Here is a 9,026-nt window from a genome sequence, read left to right on the forward strand (position 1 = left end):
ACACATTTTAGTTTTGACATTTTATTGGTTTAAAAAAAATCACACCAGGGGGGAAATAATACATTTCACATTTTGTAAAGTTCCAGTTTGTATCAAGTGATTTGGTCTCTGAACCAGGAAAGCCCGGTGGATCTGCAGCATCTGCCCGGGTGTGTTGAAGGAGTCCGGGGTGAAAGTGTTCAGATCGGCATGGTTTTCCCAGAAACTGTCCTTTTAATGGCGGAGGCCGCCATCCCTCCCATGAAGCGGATCCCCGCGCTGCCGCCGGGTAGCAGTGACACCAGGTACCCCGCCAACACGCCTCCCTGCAGCAGGGCTCCCAGCGCGGTGAGCGGGGTGCTATGGAGGCTCAGCGCCGCGTACAGAGTCGCTCCCAGCGAGCACAGGTACACCGCGGCCCCGGGGCTAGGGACCCCGAGCAGCTTGCTCGGACCCCGGAGGACGGCGGCTCCCAGGATGGCGAAGAGCGAACCGAAGGACCAGAGCAGGGCGAACTTCCGCGCGTAGAGCAGCAGCAGCGGGGCGTAGAGCGCGGACAGCCCGAAGCAGAGCGCCGAGAAGCCGATGCACACCGCGAAGCCCACCAGGCGCTGCCTCCGGCTCATGCCCGGGAGACAGGGGTCCGGCTCCGGTGACCAGGGCCAGGAAAAGCCGCCGCCTGAGCCCGCTGAGCTGCCCCGGCTACTCCCGACGCCCGAGAACGGGCTGGACCAGCCCCCGAACCAGCTGCCCGGTACCGGCTCGGTGTCCTCCATGTCCACCGTGGTGCTTGATCCGGGCTGGGGGCTGGTCCTGGCCCCGCTCTTGGACTGGGCCAGGTACTCCTGGAGCTGCCGGTTCAAGTCCGCCATGACGCTGTTTGTTGACAAACCAGCTGGAACCCGGAAGGGAAGTGACGTCACAACGCCCGGCGCCGATTTATGACGTGCGCTTTTATTTTTAAATATTTAAAGTAGATATCTGAATGTGATCATTTAATATTATTTGAATATTTTCATATTTGCAGCGTCGAACAAATTAGATGGAGTTCAATCGTAATAGGCAATGTGAAGTTTGACCGTTGAGAGGATGACGTCCACGGTCGACAGGAAACACGTCACATCAGCGCCGGAAGTTTTATCTCCTCGGTGGCCTTCCGTCCCCGGTAGTGCACGTCATGTCCAGAGAGCTGAACGATTGACCACATTCACCCCATAATAACCTCCCATTTCCCTGTAACATGGTTGTAAAGCTCTGGCTGCCGGTCCAGGGTTTCCTGCTTGGACGTCTTTTTGTTTTTATTCACCATTTAATAGTTGAGCGCAGGACGTTTACCTCCACGCCAGGAGGAGGGCGTGACGATGACCTTCTTATAATCCAGCCCGGTCTCCAGGATGAGTAGAGCTGCTCGTTGGGTTTGGGTTCATAACAGGATTTCTCAAAGAAGTTTCTGGAAAATACTTTATTATTGTTATTATTATTATTCCTTCAGGTCATTAGGTGACCAGCTCTTTTCCGAGAAAATTCTGTTTTCTGAGTTTAGAAATCTGAAACCATTTGAAACAGAAGAACGGCAGAAGCTACGAACACGCTTCATGTCTCCTTTGAACCAGTATGTCACAAACATCTCCTGGTTGAAGTTTCATCCAAATCGATCGACATATGGAGCGAAAATTTGAGAAGACCGACCAAATTTGACCAATATCAGAGACACGGTCCAATACATTTATCGCCAAAATATGTCCAACCGGCTAAAAGCCTCTGGAACACAACAATGACGTAAGCTACGAACACGGTTGAGGTGTGGTTTGAACCGGTATGTCACAAGGAGCTTGTGCTTTTAAGTGCCTTTGACCTCAAGTATTCAGCCGGTCCTGCTTGACTGACGCGTAACTCTTCTTAAACAAAATGGAGATGAGATTTACAGTAAGACGCTTAATTACGTCATATTATTTACTATAAATGTACAGATTCTGACTCGAAATGTACATTATACTGTGTCCTGTGTACGGTGTAGACTCCGTCGCTCTGTCCTGGTTAGAGATTACAAACTATACGTTTATGGGTATATGTATTTATGTACTTTCTTACCTGGTAGATTTCGGTATATCTGATTGATTTATATTTTATCTCTTTGTCCTCATTACTTTGCCAAAATCATGATAATACGAAAAAAACTAGTAACCACAAAAACTGGTGACCACATTGAGTCAAATCCCCTCAAATGTAAAACTGAGTGATGTGTTCAAGATCCAGCGAGGCATTGGAAAGCTAGAAGCCGTGATATGGAAATTAATCACAGAAATACCACAGCTTAATGAAAATGTAATCCAAGGAAAAAAGTCACCACTATAATTAGGTAAATTTGACTACTGTCATAAACCGGTATAAATGCGTCATCACTGACGCACACAAGACCCAACGTCACCTTCCGTCACTGAGACTGCACATGTACTTACACACAAGTTGAGTTTTTAACAAGGACAATGTTTGGTTTAAAGTATAAAATAAACAGTCATTTTAGATTCAACATTTAAGATTCAAGATATTTAGTTTGTCACATACATATACTGTATATACTTTCATACATACAGTTTATGCATTGAAATGTCTTTGTAACGCACCCAGTGGTTATGCACAAGTACTAAACTGAACACAATAGCTAACCTAATTCCTACCTAGCTAAGTAACTGATTCCTAAAATGAAATGCAGTTAGTAAATAGAACAATATAAAATAAAATAAGACTCAAAGAGGTAATATAGTGATGATACAAAATATAAATAAACAGAATAGTCTTATGTATATGGGATATCCTATTATGTATATACAGATATGTAGAGTGAAGATGCATGTGAGATATACAGTACAGTATACAACAGCAATACAGTAACACTGAACAGAACAGCAATACAACACAGTATGTAGTAACCCAGAGCAGTGATACAGTATGCAGTACAGTATGCTACATACAGTACAGTAAGGCAGTGGGGCCCCTGGTGAGGTCAGCGTTGACAGTTCTTATGTCTTGATGTAGAAACTCCGTCTCAGTCTCTGTTCTCGCTGTGTGGCTGTGGAGGCTCTTGCTCCACCACAGCAGCTGGAACAGTCCGTTGTTGGGGTGATGAGGATCCTTCATGATGCTGCAGCTCTGCTACTACACCTCCTGGTGTATAACTCCTGCAGGAAGGGGAGGGTGGTTCCAGTGGTACGTTCAGCCGAACGCACCACCCTCTGCAGGGCCCGCCTGTCCTGGGCAGTACAGTTCCCAAACCAGGCAGTGACGTTGCCTGTCAGGATGCTCTCCACTGCTCCAGAGTAGAAGGACTTGAGGATCCTCACCGAGACCCGGAATTTCCTCAGCTGCCTGAGGTGGTAGAGACGCTGCCTCGCCTTTCTCAGCAGAGTGTCTGTTTGTAAAGTCCACGTTAAGTCCTCTGTGATGTGGACTCCCAGGTACGACAGGAACGACGGTGGACCTCTTGAAGCAGGACAGGAGCACCGACTCAGCCAGGGAGATGTTGAATATCCTAATGAGCACTGGGGTTCGCTGGCTAGCACAGGTCTTCAGTACTCTTCCAGATCCGCCGTCTGGGTGTTCACACGCATCAGAGCCCTCCTGACTAAAGATACTTCATGTATAAACAGTTTCCTACAGATACACGTAGCAGATTTAAATGGAAAGACAGAAAGTGTTCAATATTGACAAGTTCTTCCATAATAATCAAGTACGAGAGACAAAATTGAACAGAAGCTTAGAAAAGCAAACAAAATTCTTTAAAGACTCTGTCTTAGCGCTGTGAAGTCGTCATCTCCTTCCACCAGTGGACCACGCCCAGACGCGCCTGGGTCCCTCTCCTCAGGCACATCGAGAAATATCTCAGATAAAAGCTAAAGTAATACTTAAGTATACGAGGTGGACAAACACGGGGGAAAGGAAGGGAGGAAGGGAAGCCTCCGCACAAGATGGCCCCCAGGTTCTCCGTGGCAGTTTTCCTCGAAATGCAACGACATTCACAGTCCAGGCGAGTGATCCCCCAAATATGGGCGTTGTGACGTCATATCCAGCTTTCCTGGGGCGGAGCAGGAGAATGAATGGAGCCATAGTGTGAAACCGGTCATCCAACCCCATCCATTCAACCTGATATTAAATATAATATCTAATGTCCAGAGGTGTGTGTGGGTGTGGGGGGGGGGGGTTGCAGTTCCCTTAGATCATTGTTTCTACTTCCTGTCGCTCCTTCGAAGCTCAGCTGCAGCTTGTCAACTCTTCTAAATTTAACATGACGCTCTATTGGTTGGCAGAGCGACCCAGGGGCCTTATTGGGGCGTGAGTGTGAGTGGGTGTTGGTGTGGGTGTGGGGGGTCTTTCCCTCAGGACTGATCTGATAAGTAGGAGAAGATCCCAAGACCGGACGGGAAGAACGTCAGAGACCAGGTAACACACACACACACACATTGGGAATAAAGACGTGCATGTGAAGTGTTCCTCGCAGCCTGGTTGTTGCAGCACCGTGTGGTAGTACCGTCTGTGTTACACTGTTGTAAACATGGCTTCCTGGGTGTAACGGTACTGCAGTGCATGCTGGGAAACAGTGTGTTTGGCTTTGGGTTGAGCCGGACGCTCGCTGCTCCTCCATCGAGCAGCAGCTGGAACCAAGTTTTCGCTGAGTGCAGATGCAGCTTCAGAGCACGGAGCCAACAACCTTTTCATCCCTGCCTCCCATGTGTGCCCCCCAGCTCCATGTCCGTCTCCCAGATCACCCCCACCCTGTTTCTGGGCGGGGCCGACGCCCCCCACAACCAGGCGCTCGTCTCACGCCGGGGCATCACGCTGATCGTCAACGCCACGGTGACGCACGCCTCACCCTCTTACCCGGGCGTGGAGTGCGTCCGCGTGGCCGTGTCCGACCTGCCCGGCGCCCGCCTCGCCGACCACTTCGACCGCGTCGCCCGGCATATCCACAGCAACCGCGCGGGCGGCACGCTGGTGCACTGCGCGGCGGGCATGAGCCGCTCGCCCGCCCTGGTCATGGCCTACCTGATGCGGTGCCGTGGGGCCACGCTGCGCCAGGCCCACGCCCTGGTCCGTGAGCGACGGCCCTGTGTTCACCTCAACGCCGGCTTCTGGGACCAGCTGCTGGACTACGAGAGGCGGCTGCACGGCAGGAACACCGTCCGGGTGGAGCCCGAGCGGAGCCACGGAGCAGCGCTGTCACCACAGCATCATCATGAGACTCATACCCAGTTCATACCCAGGTCCGCGACGGGCGGTCGGTCCCCACCAGACGGTCGGTCCCTGCTGGGCTGGTCCCCGCTGGGCCGATCCCCACTAGGCGGTCGGTCCCCCCTGGGCCGATCCCCACTAGGCGGTCGGTCCCCCCTGGGCCGATCCCCACTAGGCGGTCGGTCCCCCCTGGGCCGATCCCCACTAGGCGGTCGGTCCCCCCTGGGCCGATCCCCACTAGGCGGTCGGTCCCCACTCGGCGGTCGGTCCCCACTCGGCGGTCGGTCCCCGCTGGGCGGCCAGATAATGACGCATGTGAAACAGTCGTTGCTCAAGTTTTGAACGTTGTTGTGGATGAGGGGAAGCCTGAAGGGGAACCTGTGTTTTTAGTGGTAAACTGAAATGTGCGACGTTATCTGATGAAACACGTTCATCCTGTTCATAATATTCATGTTTCTTTCTTATTCTGACGAAATCAGCGTTGGCTCAGCGGCGCAAGCTACTGTTTGGAATCTGCACGAAGCTGCAGGGAGGATTAGATGTAGATTAGTACTTTTAGAGTCTTTCTACGTCACAAGTCCTACCGTGACTGGGCGGGGACTGTGAGCCACGCCCGTTGATTTTACCCTTTGCGGGTCTCTTACTTGTGCAGGGATGAAATGACTTTAATATATTGGAATGAGACGAATGATGGTTCGAGGCATTTATTACGGTGTAACAAGCAGCTGTTCCCTCGTGTGTGTGTGTGTGTGTGTGTGTGTATGTGTCTGTTTTTAAATAAAGCTTTCAGATCAACCTTGTGTTTTAGAAACACACTCAGCAGCTTTAAAACCCGGTGCAGTTAAGCAGTTTGGCCAGCAGGTGGCGGCAGGTGCAGCGTGATGGTTAAAGGGTAAATAACACAGCTCTCAACAAAATGAAAACCCAATGAAGGTGCAACTCAGAGCCAGTTGTCCTGTGCCCTTTGATTCGTTATATGAAGAAAAATTAAAAAACACACACACACAGAACAGTTTTTAAAGTCATGTCAACGCAATAAAAATCTGTAAAAATAATCATTTGGATGGCGTTTTGGTTTAAATCAAATATCATCTGATGCAGAGAAAAACACTTTAAAAAGTGGAATAATAACCTTCCAGCGCTGCGGCGTGAACAGACCTGAAACGCTCCGTGTCCTGCGCCTCGTCCTGCATCTTTACGCTCTGTTTGGTTTTTGTTTTTTTCTTATTTTAAAGTTTCATTTTTATGTTTTATAATTTTCATATTCAACGAGTTTTTACCTTGTTTTCATTACTGTTTGATGAAAACTACGTTGGCTTATTCTGTGTGTAAGAAACAAGCTTTATAAACAAAGTTTCCTCTCACGTGTGTGTGTGTGTGTGTGTGTGTGTGTGTGTGTGTGTGTGTGTGTGTGTGTGTGTGTGTGTGTGTGTTTAATGATCCGTGCTTTCAGCAGTGCTGTCATGCAGTAAGTAGTGCTCATTATTCTGTCGCCATTCTGCCTGACAGCTAGTCAGACACACGCACACACACACACACACACACAGACACACACACACACACACACACACATTGCATGGCTCCTCTCCAAACATAAGGCGCCACTTTATGAGTGTGATGATCTCACTGCAACCAGCCTCCAAAACAGTGTGTGTGTGTGTGCGTGTGCGTGTGTGCGCCAACATTCCGGAGCATCTCGGCAGTGAAAGAAGCTTTTCATTCTGCAGACGCCGTTAATCTGCCAGCACTGGTCCTGTTCTGTGTTTGATCGTTGGACACTGTAATATACACACACACACACACACACACACACACACACACAATGTGTCCCATGCAAAAATATTAATATCTGTTTTATTACAAGCAAGAAAATATTCACAACTTTCCTATGACATCGAAAGGAGAATAAATATGAATAATAACAAAGTGTCTAACATGTTGTGGATCGCTCCTCTGGACGAACTGGACGTTTGGACGCTGGGACGGAGACGGCGTTGGACCCAGGGCACGACCTGGAGACCTCCAGGTTCCTCCAGGTTCCATCCGTTGAAGGTGTTGAACCCAAGACCATCTGGGGAGAGGACGGTGCCTTCAAGAAGCCACTGGGACACAGTCCAGGTTGTCCAATGCCCGTTCTCACTGTGTGTGTGTGTGTGTGTGTGTGGGGGGTCACACTCCCAGCAGGATTCCAGAGAACAGTGTGCTGTCCAGGATGTTCAGGACCGAGCCGGAAGCGTTGTCCACAAAGACAGAAACGTACTCCCCCACCTGCAAAGCAGCAAACAGAGAGTGAGCGGGCGTGGCCAACATGGCGGATCCAGCCGGACCCCGTTCTCTTGACGCTGGTGTCCCCCGCCACCACGTCTCCCGCCACCGTCCCCCCCCCCCCCCCCCCCACCGCGTCCCCCGCCACCGCGTCCCCCGCCACCGTCCCCTGTACCCCTGTACCCCTGTACCCCGCCTCTTCCTTCCTGTTTCCTCTGAACCAACTTGCACTATTTATCCCTCCCTGATGGATGGATGCATGGAGAGATGGATGTATGGAGAGATGGACAGATGGATGGAGAGATGGATGGATGGAGAGATGGACAGATGGATGGAGAGATGGATGGATGGAGAGATGGACAGATGGATGGAGAGATGGATGGATGGAGAGATGGACAGATGGATGGATAGAAGATAGAGAGATGGATGGATGGACAGATGGACGGATGATGGATGATGGATGATGGATGGATGATGGATGAATGGATAATACTGAAGGAGGAGAGAAGCATCTGCTGGCTGACTCCTCAGGTAGGAGGTCTCACCCCACCCCCGCAGTCAGACTGTCTCCTCGTCACTCCTCACTCTCCCCCCTCCGCCGCCCCTCCTGTCGCCACGGGAACGCTCCCTCATCCATCACTCTGCGTGCGGCGCTCGGGCCTGGCATCCTGACCACTCCTCTTATCTGCTGCTGATGATCTGAGCCGTTAAACCCAAGCTGTGGTGAGTGTGTGTGTGTGTGTCTTACTTGTAGATAGAGAGTTCCTGTCAGTAAGATACTGAAGACTCCGCCTCCAGCCCGAACACCCATCACTGACTCCACTGACCTGGAACACACACACACACACACACAGTATCAGATAATACATTGGGTTCAGTATAATTATACATTGATATTATTGAACTGAATGAGTACAACAATACATTTCCTACAGATGGATAAATACTTACACGTTGGCCTGGCACAGTGACTGGATACAGATTGATGCTCTGACACTGTCCTTCAGTCTGACCTGGACTCTTTCACTGAGCTCTGCACACACACACACACACACACACACACACACACACACACACACAGTAATAATAAAGTGAATGTCATTAACCAAAATATAGTGACTATAAACCTCAACAACAGAACACACATTCCTGTTTCAGATCCAAAATGGCGTCCTGTGGTTGTGGGTGTGGTTTTTACAAGTGATGGAGGCCGAGTGCTGTGATGGGGGGGGGTCTGCGAGTCTGCGCACCCCACCCCTGCTTCCCTTTCAACGACCGCCTGCCTCCACCGTATAGGCGGAGGCCGCAGAGAGCGCAGGTTGCCGTGTACAGAAGGCACTTTGCCGAGGTTTCCTCCACCCGTCGGGTCTCACAGCGCTCACACCTCCGCACACGGAGACCTCCCCAGGGGCCGCAGTGCGCTTGTATCGCTGTCGTTTTTCCTAAACGCAAGAGGAAGGCGGTGCAGGTGGAGATGAAGCCCGTGCTGCAGATGGGGCCGGGTGGAGCCGCTCAAAGGCCGATGGCTCCGTGCGGTTCTGTGTGGGAGCTGCCGG

At 50.7% G+C, this 9,026-nt stretch overlaps 3 protein-coding genes across 4 annotated transcripts in view; 1 reads left to right on the forward strand and 2 right to left on the reverse strand.

Moving 5' to 3' along the window:
• Positions 1–18: 18 nt before the first annotated feature.
• sft2d3 (SFT2 domain containing 3) lies at positions 19–859 on the reverse strand. The gene has a single exon (XM_080011430.1). The coding sequence runs from the start codon at positions 849–851 to the stop codon at positions 180–182; it is 672 nt and encodes a 223-aa protein (XP_079867556.1). The 5' UTR covers positions 852–859; the 3' UTR covers positions 19–179.
• Positions 860–4,722: 3,863 nt separating this feature from the next.
• LOC307237764 (dual specificity protein phosphatase 18) lies at positions 4,723–5,547 on the forward strand (the record flags this gene model as incomplete). Its single annotated transcript, XM_080010528.1, has 1 exon — positions 4,723–5,547. The coding sequence occupies one exon, from the start codon at positions 4,723–4,725 to the stop codon at positions 5,545–5,547; it is 825 nt and encodes a 274-aa protein (XP_079866654.1).
• A 1,351-nt stretch (positions 5,548–6,898) lies between these two features.
• LOC307238592 (erythroferrone) overlaps positions 6,899–9,026 on the reverse strand; it is a 7,724-nt gene continuing 5,596 nt past the window's right edge. For both annotated transcript variants that reach the window (XM_080011647.1, XM_080011646.1), the window contains exons 7-9: positions 8,422–8,503; positions 8,219–8,297; positions 6,899–7,473 (exon numbers count right to left, since the gene is read on the reverse strand). In XM_080011647.1, the coding sequence (XP_079867773.1) occupies positions 7,375–7,473; positions 8,219–8,297; positions 8,422–8,503 (260 nt within the window). In that variant the 3' untranslated portion in view covers positions 6,899–7,374. The remainder of the gene's footprint in view (positions 7,474–8,218; positions 8,298–8,421; positions 8,504–9,026) is intronic.

Source organism: Zeus faber (genome assembly GCF_960531495.2).
Source record: "Zeus faber genome assembly, chromosome: 12".
Taxonomy (NCBI): Eukaryota; Metazoa; Chordata; class Actinopteri; order Zeiformes; family Zeidae; genus Zeus; species Zeus faber.